Source organism: Agelaius tricolor, unplaced genomic scaffold (assembly GCF_023055355.1).
Source record: "Agelaius tricolor isolate 1412-34295 unplaced genomic scaffold, bAgeTri1.0.p SCAF_1, whole genome shotgun sequence".
Classification (NCBI taxonomy): domain Eukaryota; kingdom Metazoa; phylum Chordata; class Aves; order Passeriformes; family Icteridae; genus Agelaius; species Agelaius tricolor.
Window position 1 is genome coordinate 80,030,071 of NW_027269261.1, and position 18,192 is coordinate 80,048,262.

Here is an 18,192-nt window from a genome sequence, read left to right on the forward strand (position 1 = left end):
TGAGGGCAGGTAGTGTCATTAGGACCAGCTGATGTAGGTGCTACACAATGGGATGGTTTTCCCCACTCCTTGCTCTTATTTAGAAAACTTTCTGTAATTGATGCCTGGATGTGTGATGACATACACACACATCAAGTATATATATATATATTTAAAGTACTTTAGGATATTTTGTTCCTTCTTTCATTAAATTATTTTAACCAAAACCAGCACCTCTGTCCCCTGACATTTCTTTTGGCTGTGTCCCAATCCACCTTTGTTCATTATCTGCTTGATCTTGGTGTTTTCATTTATTTCAATCCTTTAAGGGATTGTTTTGCAGCTCCAGCCTGGTGTCCTCCACCCCCAGCCCAGCTCCAGAAAGCAGGGGATATGGGGTGGGCAAGGACATCCCATTGATCTGCTGCTGCCTGAAATACAGTGGGTTTTCCAGCTGAGCTTGGTGGGAGAGGTGGGAGGATGGAACCTCTGAGGCCAGTGAGCACAACCTTTTGTTTTGGATACCTCCATGAGAGCATCCCACACCCCACAGCAGCCAGCATTTCCCATCACTTTTCCCCATGTAGGATGGAAGGTTTTCTCCACCTTGCAGTGCTCACTCACAGCTCTGCCGGAGGGTAGGGGCTGCCCAGATATCTACTTTGATAAAACCATTAAAAGAGCCTTCGGTGACTTGGAGATGGGGAGCAGGAGCACCCTGAGCTCTGTCCTGCAGCAAGGGCTGCAGAAAGGTTCCTTGCCTCTCTTATAAATGCTCCAGAGGTGTCTGGGTGTAAAAATCACTTTTTCAGCATGGCAAGGGTAGCTCCATCCTCCCACAAACATTGACAGGGCAAGAACTCAGTCCATAGGGCAGGGACTTAGTCCATCTACAATGGGGTGAGGCTTGAACTTTTTAAACAGAGGAGGAGAGGGGCAGAAAATGTCTGTCCTGACAAGGGCAGAAAGCACAGTCGTTCAGGGCTAAACCAGAACTGGACTGAAAGGATCAATTGATACCTTCTTACCCTGGACGCCCATTTCTAAAACAAGCCAGTAATACAAAGTTATTTTTACAGTGGAAACAGCCACCAGTGTCAGAACAAGGGCGGATGGAAAAACTCTGGTCAGTGTTACGGGAAGTGTTTTGGATAACACCCTCGGTGGTCAGAGATGCAGGCAGGGGCAGCATCGCTGCGGACAGCAGCCAGTGCCGAGCACAGCGGCTGCGAGAGCCGCACAAATTGGATGGCTCTGTCATCCCACCGACACGCCGGCTGTGACACACTTCGTGTCCCCTGGCTCAGCAGCGCTTTCCTCCAACATCTGCCAAAGGCATCGCTTGAAGCCGCAACCCTCCGGCCTCACGCAGCCGCTTTTTCACGCTAAGGCTGCGGTACCGACCCGGGGGTACGGAACCGGCGGCGGGGACGGCGCGGGCCATGCACCTGCTGGCAGCCCGCAGCGCTGTGGTCGCGCACATCACCCCGCAGGTGGATCCCGTCCCGGGCGGCCCCACGGGGGAAGGGGCCGCGGGAAGGACACAGCCCGCGCAGGGGCTCGGCACGCACGGCAGGGGCAGGGGCCGGGGCCGGGCCGGGGCCGGACAGGGGCCGGGCCGGGCCGGGGCGGGGCGGGGCGGGCGGGGGGCGCCGTGCGCATGTTCGGCCGTACGTCACAATAGCGGCGGTGGGAGCGCGCCCGGTCCCAGCCGATCGCGGCTGGTTTGAGCTGGTGCGTTGCCACAGCGACGCCGCGGCGCTATAAATAGGAGCGCGGCGGCCGTGGCGAAGCTTTGTCAGCCGCGGCGCCCCGCTCGCCCCGCCAAGCCCCGCTCCTCCTCAGCCGGTCCGGCGCTCCCGCCCGGCTCCGCGCACCGCGCCCGGCTCGTAGGAGGAGGGGGAGGCGGCTCGGAGCGAGGGGATCGGCCGCTGTGGGGCTTGTCAGCAGCTTCGCCACCGCTGCGAGGTGAGGCGGGCGGCGGGATGTGCCGGGCTGTGCCGAGGAGCGGAGCGGGCGGGCGGCGGGGCCGCGGCGGAAGCGGCCGGCGCGGAGCCACGTGTCTGCGGGGCCGCTGGCAAGCGGCGCGGCCCGGGCTGGGCGCCGGTGCTGCCGCCGGGCACGGGGAATCCCCGGCCCCGGTGGGGAGGCGGGAGACTCCGGGCGGCTGTAAGCGGGCCAGACCGGCTCGCCTGGGGAGCATTGGCGGCGCTTTCCGGCAGCGGGGGAAGGGACGGCCCCGCCGTGGCCGCCGGGCTGTTTCCGGGGTGGGGAAAGGCAGGTGCGTGGCAGGAACGGGGCTTGAGGCGGCCGGGCTCGCCCTTGGGCCGAGCGGCGCCGGGGCGCTGCCCCCCTGCACACCCGGCGGGCACTGGCCTGGGCCGGGAGCGGATCAGAGAATCACAGAGCACTTTGGGTTGGAAGGGACCTTAAAGACTATCCAGGTCTAACTCTGCCTACGGCAGGGACAACTTCCATTAGACCCGGCTGCTCAGAGCCCCGTCCGACCTGGCCTTGAATACCCCGAGGGATGGGGAGCGAGCCCCTCTCCCGCGGAGCGCTGCTCCCCGGGCGTCTCGGGGTGATGTGAGCTGTAATGAAGGTGCACCCCGGCGCTGACAGGCGCCTCCTCGGGAAGCCGCAATGCCCCGCTGCCGAGGCGGGCAGCGCTGCCCCAGCTCGGCCCCGTCGGGCTCTGCTGCGGGACCGTGTGGCTTTGCAGGGAGAAGGCGTCCGGAGCGCAGGGCAGCCGGCCCCGTCCGTGCAGCCCGCAGCGCTCTGCAGGCTCCGCAGTCAGGGGCGCCTCGGGCACGTTTTCTAGACGCAGCTTGGCTGTTTGAGTACCGAGCCTGCAGGCATGACTCAGCTCTAAGTACAGCTGCTAAATAGGGAAATGTTCTGTAGGACGAATTCTAAGTGAGCATAAATTGCCTTTCTTCTGGGGAGCTGCAGACACTTTGCTCACAGTCCAAGTAGAAACATCCTTTGGGAGGCTACTGTTTGCACCTACGCGATCTTGTTCTGTCTGTATGCTGTGTAATTACACTGTAGTTAAAATTGTGCAATGAGGTGGAGATGGAAAGCTTGCAAGAACTTTTTAACAAAATCTGTTGTGGCCAGTAAAAGTAATTTCCCTTTTAAATGTTAAAAGGAAAAGTGCTGGTTATGCCGTTCTCTGCAGAGGGGAAGTTAAACTGAATTCTTCCTAATGGTGTTCACATCTCTTAACCACAGCTGAAGTCCCTGAACCGCTTTCTGCAAGTCTATGATGAGATGCAACTTCTCCTTAGTAACAAGCACCTCCTGACAAGTGTTTAATTTGCTGCTTCTTATGGTCCTTTCAAAGAGGCTTTAAAGAGAAGACTTTAATCCAGCTTGTGGTAGAATTATCACTGCACGTGAATGAGAGCAGAAGGAAAATGAGGTTCAATGGATTGTTGGGCTTATTAGAATCAAAGCTTAATCTAGTTTGAATCTCAAATTTGATTTGTCTCTGATGAGTGAGAAATGATCTAAAGATATGAAGTAGTTCTTGTTGCCATATGTTTCTGAAGGTTGAAATGAAGTATAATTGCTGATGTTTCAAAGTTATTCAATAAAATTCAAATAATGTTATACACATGTATGGAATTAATGATTCTGTTGGGTTTTTTTTCTGTTGGTCTTGTTAAACTGTAACAGCTATAAAACATCCTTTTTCAATTGGTTTATAGCCAGACTTTTTGAAAATAAAGGAAGCAGTAACATAATATTAGTGAGTAATTCAGAGTTTGCATAATTTTCAGTCCTAGTCTGCATGACTAGTTTGAGTGTAAAAATTGCTGAGAGAAGGAAGGAGGCTGGATCCCGTTACATGAGTGACTTGCAGTGCTGAGGTCTTTGAAAGGTAGCACACACTCTGCTTAGCAGCTTGATGGAGAATGCTGTTGTTCTGTATTTGGACTACCCAGTGAAAGGGGGGCCCATGGACTTCATGGATCCTGGATGGCAGAGGAGTGCTTTTGCTCTTTAGTTCTAGTTCTCATGGGACTTTCTACTTAACAGGTAGATTTCTGTTAGCAATGAAGATTTGTAAAATCCTGTTCTAAAGTGCTAATTGGGATCCCTGTTAAGACTTTTTCTGCAGGTCAGAGTTAGGAACCAGTCTCAAGTGTGTATCTGCCACTCATGACAGCTGAGGTTCTTATGTAGCTTGGAGGTCATGAGTAGAACAGGGAAGCTCTGACTACCAACAGAGCAGCGTCAAGGAGTCAAGGAAAGCCCTGTTCTCATGTCTGCTTTATGCACAGTCTGAACTGTATTGAGAATCCAAATATTTACCTGGCTTGGACCTAATGAGAGTTGTTACTACTTAGAAGTCACTAAAGTCTTGGATTGTGTTGACAATAACAAGTAAACACTTTCTTCTGAAACTGGTGAGCTAAAATAGTGCTTAGGAGTTAAAAAAAAGGTCATAAGTAGATGCTAGCCTTAATATTAATAGCTCTGATGTGAAGGAAAAGAGAGCAGAAACTGCCAGGGAGCCAGTCTAATAATAACTGACAGTATTTATTTGATTGGTTTTTTCTTTGAGCAGATTCAGAACATCATAGAATTGTTGAACAAAAGAGAACTTGCCTTCCAGCTAGCAAGATTATTTTGGCCTGCTTCCTTGGTTCTGATTATATCTGTTCTGTCATTATGCAAGTGTCTAATCTACGCAGCTATTAGTGATCACTGTAGGAGCTGTATAATTGTAAATTATATGAGCACAAAGTAGTGGTCATATAATGACTATATGAATGTAAGTGAAGTATGGATTGTAAACTATATGAACTCAAATTAAGTAATTAACTTTTTTTTTTCCAGCACTTCATACTCAAGTCCTTTCACAGAAACCTAAAATCTTGGAAGTCATGAGTAACTTCAGCAAAGAAGAATTTGAGTTGACCTTCCTTGATGAAGGCTTTACTGCCAAGGATATCCTTGACCAAAAAATAAATGAAGTGTCATCTTCTGTAAGTATGATGGGAAAACCACTACATTTCCTGATGCTACAAACTTATAAACTAATAGAACAAGTTGTCCTTGCAAATGATCCACAAGACAGCCCCCTCAAATACCGACCTCTAGGCTTATCCTGTTATCTGCTGTTTGTAAGGTTAAGATGTGTGTTTGCTCTAGGATGATAAAGATGCCTTCTATGTTGCTGACCTCGGGGACATTGTGAAGAAGCACATGCGTTGGCATAAGGCCCTTCCTCGGGTGACCCCCTTCTATGCCGTAAAATGCAATGACAGCAAAGCTGTTGTGAAGACGCTTGCTGTTCTTGGGGCAGGATTTGATTGTGCCAGTAAGGTGAGATCTCAACTGTCTTCTGATCTGTGATGCTGGTGTCTGTTCAGCCTTACAAGCCATGTTTGTGTAAAATTAAGCATAACTGAGTGGTGTTGCTTTTGTAGTTCTGATTGCATTAATCATCTATCAAGAAATATCTTGTACAAGTGTAATCTGTTCTTTCTTCAGACTGAAATACAGCTGGTACAGAGCATTGGTGTGCCTCCTGAGCGAATAATATATGCAAATCCCTGCAAACAAGTATCTCAAATCAAACATGCTGCCAGCAGTGGTGTGCAGATGATGACATTTGATAGTGAAGTGGAACTAATGAAAGTTGCAAGGGCCCATCCAAAAGCCAAGTAAGTAATGCTAATTGTTCTATAATTCTTCCATGGGTTCCCAAGATACAGAAATATCTGCTTTATCTGAAACTTGTTCTTCATTAGTTTAAGGTAGTCTGCAAAACTGTGAAATAATAAACATACTTTTAACCAGTGAAATCTAATCTTGTAGAGTTTACTGGCACTTTAGGAAGAGATAGCAGAGCAGCTTCTATCTTTAAGCTCAGTCTCATTCTGAGATCATACCTGCCTGGTGATGATGTCTGTTATATTGAAACTTAACTCCTCATTTTTCCTGTTTTTAGGTTGGTCTTGCGCATTACCACCGATGACTCCAAAGCAGTCTGTCGTCTGAGTGTTAAATTTGGAGCTACACTTAAGACCAGCAGGCTTCTTCTGGAGCGTGCAAAAGAACTTGACCTTGCCATTGTTGGAGTTAGGTGAGCTGACAGTATCAAAACACAATTGTACTAAATAAATTTCCTTTAAATTTCCTTTAAACATCTCTATTGTCAGGTCTACCTGACAATAGAGATGCCTTTGCATGTGATGACATGAGTTTATACAAAATTTCTTGAGTAATTTGCCAGATAGCAACTGATATTTTGTATCTTTTTGTAGTTTCCATGTTGGAAGTGGATGCACAGACCCAGAGACCTTTGTTCAAGCCATTTCTGATGCCCGCTGTGTGTTTGATATGGGAGTAAGTTCTACTTTCTCTGGAACTACTGCTCAACTGTTGTGGCAAACTTGAATGAACTGTACAACTGTTATGGGGTTAAAAGCTAGCTAAGTCACTGACTTGATGTTGTTGGAATTTTTTAGGTCCTGGTAGCTTACTTTGACCAGCTTGGAAGAACTAAAATTGGCAGCTCAAACTCAAATTACTGTTACCTGAACATGTGTTAGCTCTATTTCAAGTGTTAATGAAACGACTTCACATTATTTTTAAAGCTAAAATGATAAATTATAAACTGACATAAATTATAAACTTTTCTTGACAGTGTTGCTGTTCATTTCATTTTAGGCTGAACTTGGCTTCAATATGTATCTGCTTGATATTGGTGGTGGCTTCCCTGGCTCTGAAGATGTCAAGCTTAAATTTGAAGAGGTATAGCTTTGCTAAGAAGTTCTCAGGTTGTGGAGTCTGCTTTGAGTGTTGATCTGGATTAAATAAAATCTTGCTTTTTCTGTTTGTTTGCAAACACATTTGCAAAAATGTGTCTGCTTGGTCAGAAATGAAATTAAGAGGGAAAGAGGAATAAATCTGAAAGTTAGAAATTAGATGAGTTCATTAGATACATAGCTAAATGACTGCACAAGCATGCTGAAGTCTCAAAAAAGTAAAGCCAGTTTTAACTACAGGGTTGATTCTTACTGGCATAGACTTCTTTCAGTTGGTGCTGTACTTGAGATTGAATAGATTGGCACTGCTCCCAAACAGGGTGAAAGGGTAGTTCTGAGCCCATACTGTCCTTAGGGGTGGCAGCATATGAGGTCAGTGTCAGATTTGATTTAGGACTGGCTTTTGGATAATTAAGTTGTTCAGTGTTTTCCAGTCTGCTTTATGTCAGCAATAGCTCTGCTTTCTGAAGAGACAAGGGGGCTGAATATTGCTGGGACTTCCACTTAAAGCAGTGTTGTCAGAGCACCTTGCCTTCTAATCCAAGGAGGTGTTAAATGTTACATGTTAACACAAGGATACAGCAGGTTACATTAAACATTTTCCTATAATAGTGTGAGCCAACATTGTAACCCTTTTGGTAGCTCCTAATGAAGTCTGGCTTCTCATAGTGCAGTATGGGTGTGTGTGAGGCATCAAAAGCAAATTATGTCATTGGGCTCCATGGCGCCATACAGTCATGTTGCAGTTGGAGGCAGCTTCAGGATAACTTCAGAACCTGGAAATAACTGTTCATGAAGGCAGCTGAATTTCAAGTATGATGGGAAAGCCCTCTGTATGCTTATGATCCCATGAGATGACATCTTTAGGATTTAGTAAGCTGTGGAATAGTGCGTAAGTAGCAGCACTACAAGTGAACTACAAATCAGATTTGAAGTGTGGGGACTTGCAGGGCATTAATGATGGTTTAATGAGCCTAGGAGGGGTGATTTCCTTCAGCCCCAAACATGACCTGCTTTGTTACTTAAACTTTAAGCTGCAAAGCGGTGTCTGCTTTTGTTGCTTTGGATATAGTTAATTAATTGCAAACAAGATTTCGAATAAGAAAGAAAAAGCAGTCAATAGAAATTACAATAGATGTTAATAGATGTTACGTGTTTCACTAGTATATAATTTTGAATTTAAGGGTCTTACTTCATTTCAGATGTCTAAGGTAGCACCTGAGTAGCAGCTGAAATTCTAATACTGGCATCTGATTTTTTCCCTAGATCACAAGTGTAATCAACCCAGCACTGGACAAATACTTCCCTTCCGATTCTGGAATAAATATTATTGCAGAGCCAGGAAGATACTATGTTGCATCAGCATTCACTCTGGCAGTCAACATAATTGCAAAGAAAATTGTGTTAAAGGAGCAAACAGGTTCTGATGGTATGTAAATCAAGCCCTAGACTTACATCTAGCCAACTGTGTGTGTCTTTCCAAGACTTTTTCTCACTGGTGTCTCAACTTCTTCCAGATGAAGATGATACAAATGACAAAACACTTATGTACTACGTGAATGATGGGGTCTATGGATCATTCAACTGCATCTTGTATGATCATGCACATGTTAAGCCAGTTCTGCAAAAGGTATGCCTGTTCAGAAGTATCACATACTAGTCGTATATCATGGGTGTAGGAGAATCCTTGTCACAGCAGTCATTTCTCAGTTCAATGTTCCCTTCATGTTGCCAGACTGGCATTTAACTTATGAAGCATGCAGTGGAATTAACTCAAAGCCAGAGGTGAAGAACCTGCAAGCAGCTCTTCCTTTTCTTCAGAGGGGAAATGTTACACTATGATATTGCTTCTGGAAGTTCTGTTTTGATAGTCAACTAATTAAACTCCACTCTCTTCTTTAGCGGCCTAAGCCAGATGACAGCTGCTACTCCTGCAGCATTTGGGGACCAACATGTGATGGCTTGGATCGGATTGTTGAGCGGTTCAACATGCCCGAGCTGCAAGTTGGTGACTGGATCCTGTTTGAAAACATGGGTGCCTATACTGTTGCAGCAGCTTCTACTTTCAATGGATTCCAAAGGCCAACAATACACTATGTGATGTCAAGACCAGCATGGTTAGTAACTAAGTAGCATGATCCATCAGTACTTCTGAGATCACTGTAATAAATAGCTCGTATCAACCCCTTAACAAGCAAGGGTAGTTTTGGTGGCACAGCTCTTGTAAAACCTCCTGGTGTGGAAGAAGGCAGTGCTTCTGAAAGCTTTTGCTATGTGGTTAGAAAAAATGCTGATGCTACTAATTACTTTTCTCTGTTGTACATGCTTATAGGAGAGATATTTTTTAAGGGGCAATGCTAGGAGATGTCATTAATCTGGATTCTAGCTAGTGTTTTCACTATTGCACAACATACAGAACCGTTATGAATTCTTTACATTTAGCTTCTGTGACTTGTAATCAGAGACCAGTCAATCACAGTTATAATATGTTGTCTTCTAAATTAGTAGCTTACTAAATCCTGACTGCAGGATGCAGGAATATTCAACAGTGTTGCTTCACAGTATGATCTCTATGTTTGTTTGAGAGCTATTCCTTGGTTTAGGTTGAGCTCTGGCTCAGTGCTCAGTGCAGAGTGCTAGATCTCCATGGGAAGTTATTAAGCAGGTAAGTAAAGAAAGCAGGACTACTTTTTAAGTGCAAGGATACTGTGAAACTGCAACTTAAACAGCAGTTTAAAGTAACCTGTGTGCTCTGCATTGCAACACAGGTTAATGAATTGCACCTTCTAAAGGTGGGGTTTCCTGTAAGAGGAAGCCCTTACCTCTCTACTGGTACCTGCCTGCTGAACTGGCAGAGGACTTTTGGGCAGAAGTGTTACCCTAAAGCATGATTAGCTCTGCTGTTGGGTTGTTTTTGAATTTATTGAAAATCTTTAAGTTCAGGGGAATTCCTGACATAAAAGTAAGAGGAAGCTTTCTCTATTCTTCTACTAACTCTGCTGGTATAAGCAGGGCTTTTATTTTTTCTTTCCCTTAGTGAAACCTCCAGTCAATTGAAGCATTTTTCAAAACATATGCAGCCTTTAGACTTCCCTTAACACTCCAAAACTGTGTCTAATTGAACTAAAAATGGCTCTGTGGGAGAATAATTTGCTTTTTCACTGTATCACTAGGTTGCTGTTAAAATTTAATACTTGGTCTGAGGCATGCTGAGCTTAATTATGCAAACATATCTGTAATCCAAGGCCACAGCACAGCCCTCTTTCAGGCCTATGTGTGTTTTCTGTTTTGGCAAGAGAATTCTGTGATAAAGGCTGGCCTTTAACTGAGAGGCATGTATCAATGAGATTATGCTGCAGATCTTTCTAGGACAGGCAAAAGTATTTTGGAATGTCATCTACATGTTCTGGAGGTGAACAACTAAATTTGTGACTAGTAACTGTGAAAGATAATGGACAAGATGATATACTTATGTCTAAATAAAAACCAGTAATACATGAGGAGCCATGCAGTGGCACAACTGTTTGCCTTGCATACCTAAGATGACTAGAATTATAAGGTGACACCAAGCTTGACACATCTGAGGGATGGGATGCCACCCCACACCTGAGGGACAGGGACAGGCTTGAGAATTGGGACTGTGGGAATCTCATGAGGTTTAACAAGACCAAGTGCAAGGTGCTGCAGCTGGATGGGGGCAACCCCTTGTATGAATCCAGGCTGGGGGATGAGCAGATCCAGAGCAGCCCTGCTGAGAAGGACTTGGAGGTGCTGGTGGGTGAGGGGCTGGACATGACCCAGCCGTGTGCCCTCACAGTCCAGAAAGCCAAACCTGTCCTGGGCTGCATCCAAACTTTTCTATGAATCTGTGAACTAAGTCCAAAAACTCAGTTAACTAAAGTTCTTAAGAGGTTGTGTTTTGGTACAACTCTTGTCTGAACATGGAAGGAGTTGCTTGGTTCTTACTGGTCTGGTCAGCTCCTTTATATTCCTAGTCTGTTATCCATACTTCTTCTTGATTCAAGTTACCCAGTAATGTGAGGCTGTGGGCTAAGAGACAGTCAAGTTGTCAGGGATTTTCACATCTGAAATTCTGAACTATTGAGCACTAAGTCAGTAAATCTGTATAGCACAAGGTATACAGACATAGCTGTATAGGTGCATCTTTGCAAATCTAAATCCTACACAGAAATGATAAAATCAGCTTGGTATTGGCACTTACCCTAAAGCCTAGCCAGCCACAAGTGACCTGCATGGATTCTGCTTTTATTATTTTTAATTTTTTCCCTCTATGATAATATTAGAATTGCAGATGACACATAAAGAATTAATTTCATACTCACTGGCAATTTAAAAAATGTATCTTACATTTTTAGGCAGATTGCAGTGAAACAGTTTTTGACTCACTCTTTATTTTTTTTCTTTCTAGGCAACTAATGCAGCAGATCAAGGAGCAAGGGTTCCTAGCTGAGGTGGAGGAGCAGGATGTTGCTAGTCTGCCAGTCTCTTGTGCCTGGGAAAGTGGAATTGAATATCCAGCAACTTGTGCTTCAGCTAGTATTAATGTATAGGTAATATTTAGTAACTAAGTGCAAGGTTAGTCATTGAATTTAGGGCATTTGGGGGACTGTTAACTTAATTCTTGGTAGAATTTTTAAGTGTTTTTTTTAACATTTAGGTTTGGCATAAATGCAAGAAAAATGACTAGGAGATGGGTCACAATTATCTGTGTTCCTATGGAAACTATTTGAATATTGTTTTATATGGATTTTTATTCACTTTTCATGTATGCTACTAAAGACTGACCCTCAACTGTCAAACAAGTATTTGTAGCTTGTGTATGGCAGAACGGGCTAAGCTTAGTGCTTTGTGACCTACCTGTTTTAAAATAAAGTATATTGAAATAATTTGCCCTGTGTTTCATTAATCTGTAGAAAATTAGTGTGTCATAGATGAGTCTTAGAGCATATGTGAGGGCAGAACAGATGCTGCAAACCCAGAACTTAGTAATAAATGGATCTCCCCTACCCTTGCTCTGTCAGCTGAAGTGAAGGAAACCCCCTCAATGGATAGGGAAATGGAGTTGTCTTTTTTCATATGTGATTAGAAGAAAGTTGATTGTTAACAAATTGAATATTGTGTGAACTCTTGTGAATTCACGTTTGTTTTTCACTGCTGAACATGTGTGTACCAAGTTACATATTGCAGGTTCAGTGCTGTGCTGGTTTTCTGCAAGGTAGTCTGCAAGTGCTGTGGCCAGCACTGGTGGCTGCTTATAAACATATCTAGTCATTAATGAGAGAATAGAGCACAGGCTCCACGGGTGGCACCCTGCTTGTTACGTGTGCCAGAACTAAAACTTGGTACAGGAAAACCCAGGAAGTTGAAACTGTGCCTGGCAGACTCTCTGACCTGTGTTGCCTAGGGCTTTAGTATAAAAGAGATAAGAAAGGGGACTTGACATCTTTTGTATGTGCAATACAATTAGAAGCTCTTATTTAATGTTATGAAAAGATGTGCTACCCTTCTGCCTTTGGATTAAATGTGATAGCTCCTAGTCTTTTCTACTTAGTGTCATCTAACGGGGTGTTGGTGATAAAACAGTCTGCCTATTGAAACAGAGAATTCTGACTTATGTTTAACCTATGCCAGTTTGCTGCCACTTTTTGCACTAAAATTAGAGAATGTTTCTGATAAACTAATTGGTCCTACAGCTGGATTTGATCTATTGGCCAGAGGGTCCTAGACTGCAGGCATGCTATAGCAAATGCCTGATGTGTAAAGAGAAAGATCTTAATGTATTGAGTAAATACTTAAAGCTTAAGCTAACTTGGAGTAAGTGTTAAAGTTGGAAAGGTTGTCCAAAGGTTGGCATTGCTGGTAGAAACAGTGACACCAGCAAGAAGAGAAATAAAGCTTTTTTTCAGCTGTACGAGCAGCTCTGAAAGGCAATGTTTAACCTCCATTCTGTGCTTCCAGCAGAAACTCTCCATTAGCTGAATTAGTAGGGTAAACAAGAGTGATGGTACCTCATTCCTGAGTCTCTTGAAGCAGCCCAAGTGACTTTATTTGCTTTATTCCCAACTTAAGCTTGTGATTAAAATAGCAGTTGTCTTTATTCTTATGCATATGGCAGACTTCAGTACATACACATAGTGGAGCCATAGCCTTTAATCTCATAGAAACTCACTGCATCCAAACCAGGGTTTCCTTTAGCTTCTCCAAATTCAACTGGAAATGTAATGATTCTTACATTACCTCTGTAAACAGAGGTAGTAAATGGTAACCAAATGTTAATACTGTAACAATTCCACATCTTGCTCTGCCAAAACTAAGTGCATTTGAACAGGTGTGCAGAAAATATACTCTGAAGAGCTGCAGTTGTGTAAAGGACACGTATCTACTTTTTCTAAGTGCCTTGTTTGAAGGCTGGGGCTATTTTGAGTCAGAAGGAAGTTCAGCTGTAGTGAGACCTTATGTGATACCTGCACTAGCACCTACTGTCCTGATGGGCAAGTGGCACAGTCTGTCTTCCCCTACTCACAGCTGGTGGAGACCATGTCCAGGTGGTAGTTTGAAGGCAATCACTTATGGAAACTAATTAGGGAGCTTCACTGAGAAGAAGTTGGCAGGCTGCCAATTAATTTCTTCATCTGCATTTCACTTGATTGGTTATTTTAGCTATTTCATTAGGTTTTATCTCAAAAATCCAAAATTTACATCTCTACTGGAGGCCAGGACTGTAGAAATGCTAACTAGCATTTTGATCCATATGATGCTCCCCTAAAGAGATGTAGCTGACTGTAATTCTTTACCTTTCTCTCCTATGGCTGGTATGTCATAGACTTGGCTGATGTTCTCTAAGCCATGTCTAACAAGTGTGTCAAGTGTTTAAAAACAGCTAATCTGAAGCATCTTCTGTATAAAAAAAACCCCAATGAATTTTGCTAAGGGACTTTTAGTACTTTCTGGGATTCGTAAGTGTTTACAATAATGCTGGTGTGTCTTTAAGTAAGACTTAACTTTCTCAAGTTATGCTGAACAGATGTTCTGGGCTTTGGGATATTTCATCTCATGGCTGCCTGGCTCCTGGCTTCCATGGAATCTTAGTTGTCCATTTGTTAATTGACTTTAAAATACCCCAAGTGACAGCATTTGGTCATAGGGTGACCGTGGGTATTCCCTACAATCCACAGTAGGGAAATTTGTTTATTGCTGAAGTGAGGACCATGTAGGACACCAAAGATGTAACAAAGTAAGCAGTGAGCTCATATGGTTTAGTTTGACCTCCCCTTGATGGCCTTTTGGGACATTAAAGCCTTTGCTCTGTTTTGCTGTGTTTATTAATCATATCTAGTTCTAACTGCACATCTTAATTATTCCTCCCTGGGGCAGGCTTGTCTGATACAGGAGGAAGGGAGGAGCTGCATGCCAGAAAAATTGAGATCAGCTGCATCTGTCTGATGTAATTAGCTCAACAAATATTAAAGTTGGAGCCAAGAATAGCCTATGCCTTTCAGGTTGTTCCTTGCTAGCCTTGCTCTGTGTGGTGCTCTGTCTGTCTCACTGTGGGCTTTGCTGGCACATTAGCAGGGACTGCAGCATCCCTGCTCCAAATGTCCCTGGTGCTCACTCCACTTGCTGGCAGCAGTGATGGTGATGTTGATTCTCTTGGGATCACACATGTAAAACAAAAGTAATATTTGTGGAAAATACCAAGACATCTACCTGAGATGGCTTCTCATCACCCCATTTCTCTTTTGTGTATAGTGAAGATACTTGAGATCTAACTTGAGGTATAGCTGAGACCTTGTGTTTAGTCCCCATGTAGCCATACATGTCCTGTACTGGAGTTCAGCTGACATTCTTTGATGCAGAGGTAGTTTCATATACCAAAAAAAGCTGAGAGACACTCATCCTCTGGAATTACAACAGATAGAAAATCAAAGGTGGAAATGTTTTAGGAGAGATTGGAGAATACTGACACAGAGTGAGAGGAGGTAAGGGACAAGGGGAAGTTGCTGATGGCAGCGTACCACAGGGCAGCAGAGATCCCTTGTCTTACTGCATGACCACTTAACTCATGTTTTACTTTCTAAGCTGCTGTCTTCTAGGCTACCACACAGGCCTTGCAGCCACAGTGTCAGTGCCATGGCAGAATCAATTTTGCTGCCTCACTTTCACCAGCAGAGAAACCCAGAGCTGGGAGCAGCACAGAGCAGGGACCCCATGACTCCACCTGCAGGAGCAGAAACAAACCTGGTGCTGCTGGAGGGAGCTCTTCTGCCACAGACTTCATCCCCAGAAACTACTATCCTTTAAATAGGTGTTTTATAGCTAAACACTGCATCAATTTGCAGCAAGATTTCCAGATCAAAACCAACCCTCTTCCACAAAAAAAAAAAAGTTAAAAAAATCATTATTATAAAATCATTATTATCACAAGTATTGCAAGAGGAGCTTAGATGAATATTATTTGACAAAAAGAAAAATATAATCACTTGCAATAATTATTATTTTTCATTTTCTCTTGAAAGAAGCACTGATCAGTACAAAAAAGAAGTGAGAGAGACTTGCTTTGGAGAGTGTCCCTGGTTTTGATTGCATCACCTGACTTTCTTTACAGTTTGAAGGCAGTTGGTATCTCCATGGTCGTGGTCTGGTTTCAGGACCCATGGTCACAAATGCCTGCAATTCAAATTTGTCTTAAGCTCATTAAAGCACTGTATTTGACCACCCTAAAAATATATTGAGAGTAGGGAGCATATTGGGGCTGGGACTTAGGTTTTGGCAAGCTTTGCTCTTGCTCTTCAGTTGGTTTTGTAGTTCTCAGTACAGGTGTTTAGAGCAACTCAACCACGGTGATGCCACTTTTGGAAAGCTGATGATGAGCACCCAGGGGGCACAGCCACCAAGATGCCCTTTGCAGGATAACTCTGAGGGTGAAGGTGAGCCCTTTGGGCATGAACAACACTGGCTCCTCAAGTTCCCTCCACTTCAGCACAGAGAAGTCACAAGTGTTACAGAGAAATCACTGGCAAACAAAGGGAGGTCCCTCAAGGGAGCACACTGCAGTCTTTTGTGTGTCCATGCAGTCTTGCAAGTATTGCTACAGTCCAGTAAATATTAGACTCTTATTTGAATGTGTTTCTTGATGCTTATACTGCAGCAACAATTTCCTCTATGTGTTAGTCTTTGCCTGGAGACAAAAGCATTAGCATGCTGAATCCAACCCTTCTTTTTCTCACTCATTTTAGAGACTTGATCCCAGTCTTACCCACAGTATTCCCACAAAAAAGAAGTGCCTTCCAGTTACAGTTTCTTCAGTTCATGCTCTCTTAAGTGCTTTTCAAAGGACTAATTGGTTCAGCCTGCTTTTGTGGTATGGAGCCAGCTGCCATGTTCCAGTCCAGAGAGCAGCCAGCAAAGCTGGGCAGCAGTTCAGGAAGGGAGGGAAAGGCAGAGACACTTTCAGAACAGTGATGCAGAGACCAGAACTTCCAGCTGGGTTGCTACCAACACCTTATCACTGCTAAGGATGAGGAGGCTCAGAGTACCTTGAGAAGTCAGCAAGCACTGAGTTTCTCAGCAAGGAGCTGAGAAAGGGCAACTGTAGCAGCTCAGTACAAAGAATTCCCAAAATATTTTACAGGTATTATTTAAGCTACCTTGAGACAGCATTTCCCTACTGTGTGAGAACAGGATTTGGACACTCAGTTGGCATAAGCATCACCTTTTATATTTGGCTACTAAGCTCAGTAGCTGAAAAAAGAAGATACTGGCAATCTTGCAAAGCACAGGATTGCAATGCTGAACAAGATAACATGGATGCAGTTTCCAGTAAGAAGTGCCGCTGCCCTTACTGTGATAAGAAGAAAATAACCTATTGCATTGTTAGATTAAAAAAAGCCTACTTAAGAACTTTTAAGTAGTAAAACTATTTACTTGCTGTTAACAATAGTTCATCAGTAGCAACAGCATTTCACAGTAACAGCTCAGTAAATATTTCTCAGCAATTGTTGTTCCCACTTTTCTGCAGTCAAAGCATGTGTTAAACAATTAAAGTATCTGACTGAAGTGAAAAGCAAAAGAAAATCCAACTTGCCAGAGACTGCTCATTCTGGGGAGAGAGATTGCTCCTGCACCCCACTGGAATGGCTCCCAAACTCCTCACAGATCAGGTACTATGGGACTCACCTTCTTCTGCCATCTGGGTCTCATTCCCCTGTGGGCTGTTTGGGCAGCCTGGTCTGGTGGAAAGGTGCCCCTTCCAGGCACCTAGTTGGAACTAGTTGGTCCTCAAGGGTCCCTTCCAACCCAAGCCATTCTGTAACTCTGATTGATTCTATGATTATAGCTGGCTGCAAACAAAGCAGGGAGTTGTTCCTCTGTGACCGGAGCCAAGGGAGATCCTCTCGGAGATAAGGACGTGGTGACTAATTAGCCACGGAAAAGCCCACAAGATGGAGCTCAGCTCAAAAAAAATGCATCCAAGAAACTTTGTCGGTCAGAGCCAGGGAAGGAGGAGGAAAGGAGTGAAACGGGAAGCTTTCAAATGAGTCCCACACTCCTGATGTTAGAGCACAGCAGGAGTGAGATGTTACGAGAGTGAACAAATGCAAATAAGAAAGTATGTACACGGAAAAAGTATGTACAAAGTAATAATTAAGCTATTGCACAGCTCAGAAAAGCCCCAGCCAAAGCTCTCATCTCATCCCTTCACAGAGATGGGAAACAGAGGATGTGAGGGTTTAAATACACAAAAAACTTCAAAAAGAGCTGGGATTTCTTTAATTTTTTATTAAGGCTCTTACCTCAAATGTCCTGTCAGCTTCCAGTTTCCTGCTTGGAGCCCAGCCTGAGACTTGGTTCTTTCAGTAGCTACTTCTGTGATGTTTTTTGTTCTTCTCTCTTGCTGGGGTTTATTTAGGTTTGCTGTTGTCAGTTTTTTTTTGTTTTGGTTCTTTGGGGGTTTTTTTGAGTAAGTGTATAGAACTGATTTATGCCACCTTCTGTAGAGCAGCTTTGCAGGATTGCTGATGTTAAGTGCCAGTGGACACAAGCTGAAACCTGGAAGTCAGGCTGGATGCAAGGAGAAACTTGCTTCATGGGGACAGCCAGGACTGCTGGGGTTGCTCCATCTCTGGAGGCTTTTGAGACCTGACAGATCAGCCCTGAGCTGATCTTGCAATTGATCCTGCTTGGAGCAAGAATCTGGGCTAGAGACCTCCTGAAGTCCCTTCCAACCCTAGTGTGCTTGCCATCACCCTGCTCCCTAGTGGGTCTGGCAGTGCCATGAGGCTGAGCCCTGTAGAGCAGTTCCTTCACTTCAGCAATGGGGTTTGCCAGCACTACCAGCCTTGGCTGCCTGCCCCTCTGTGGGGCTCTCCTTGGTGAGGGTTTGTGCTCCAGGGCTAAAATGGATCTA

At 44.3% G+C, this 18,192-nt stretch overlaps 1 protein-coding gene across 1 annotated transcript; it reads left to right on the plus strand.

Annotated features, from left to right (window-relative positions):
• The first annotated feature begins 1,663 nt into the window (after positions 1 to 1,663).
• ODC1 (ornithine decarboxylase 1) lies at positions 1,664 to 11,671 on the plus strand. Its single transcript, XM_071440884.1, has 11 exons — positions 1,664 to 1,947; positions 4,828 to 4,976; positions 5,143 to 5,316; positions 5,485 to 5,657; positions 5,945 to 6,079; positions 6,261 to 6,342; positions 6,667 to 6,750; positions 8,031 to 8,193; positions 8,282 to 8,394; positions 8,667 to 8,881; positions 11,194 to 11,671. The coding sequence occupies exons 2-11, from the start codon at positions 4,875 to 4,877 to the stop codon at positions 11,333 to 11,335; spliced, it is 1,383 nt and encodes a 460-aa protein (XP_071296985.1). The 5' UTR covers positions 1,664 to 1,947; positions 4,828 to 4,874; the 3' UTR covers positions 11,336 to 11,671.
• The last annotated feature ends 6,521 nt before the right edge of the window (positions 11,672 to 18,192 follow it).

Coding starts and splice junctions, on each gene's coding strand:
- ODC1 (XM_071440884.1), top strand. CDS start 4,875: ATGAGTAACTTCAGCAAAGAAGAATTTGAGTTGACCTTCCTTGATGAA. Junction 6,751..8,030: donor TCAAGCTTAAATTTGAAGAG/GTATAGCTTTGC, acceptor TTTTTTCCCTAG/ATCACAAGTGTAATCAACCC. Junction 8,882..11,193: donor GTGATGTCAAGACCAGCATG/GTTAGTAACTAA, acceptor TTTTCTTTCTAG/GCAACTAATGCAGCAGATCA.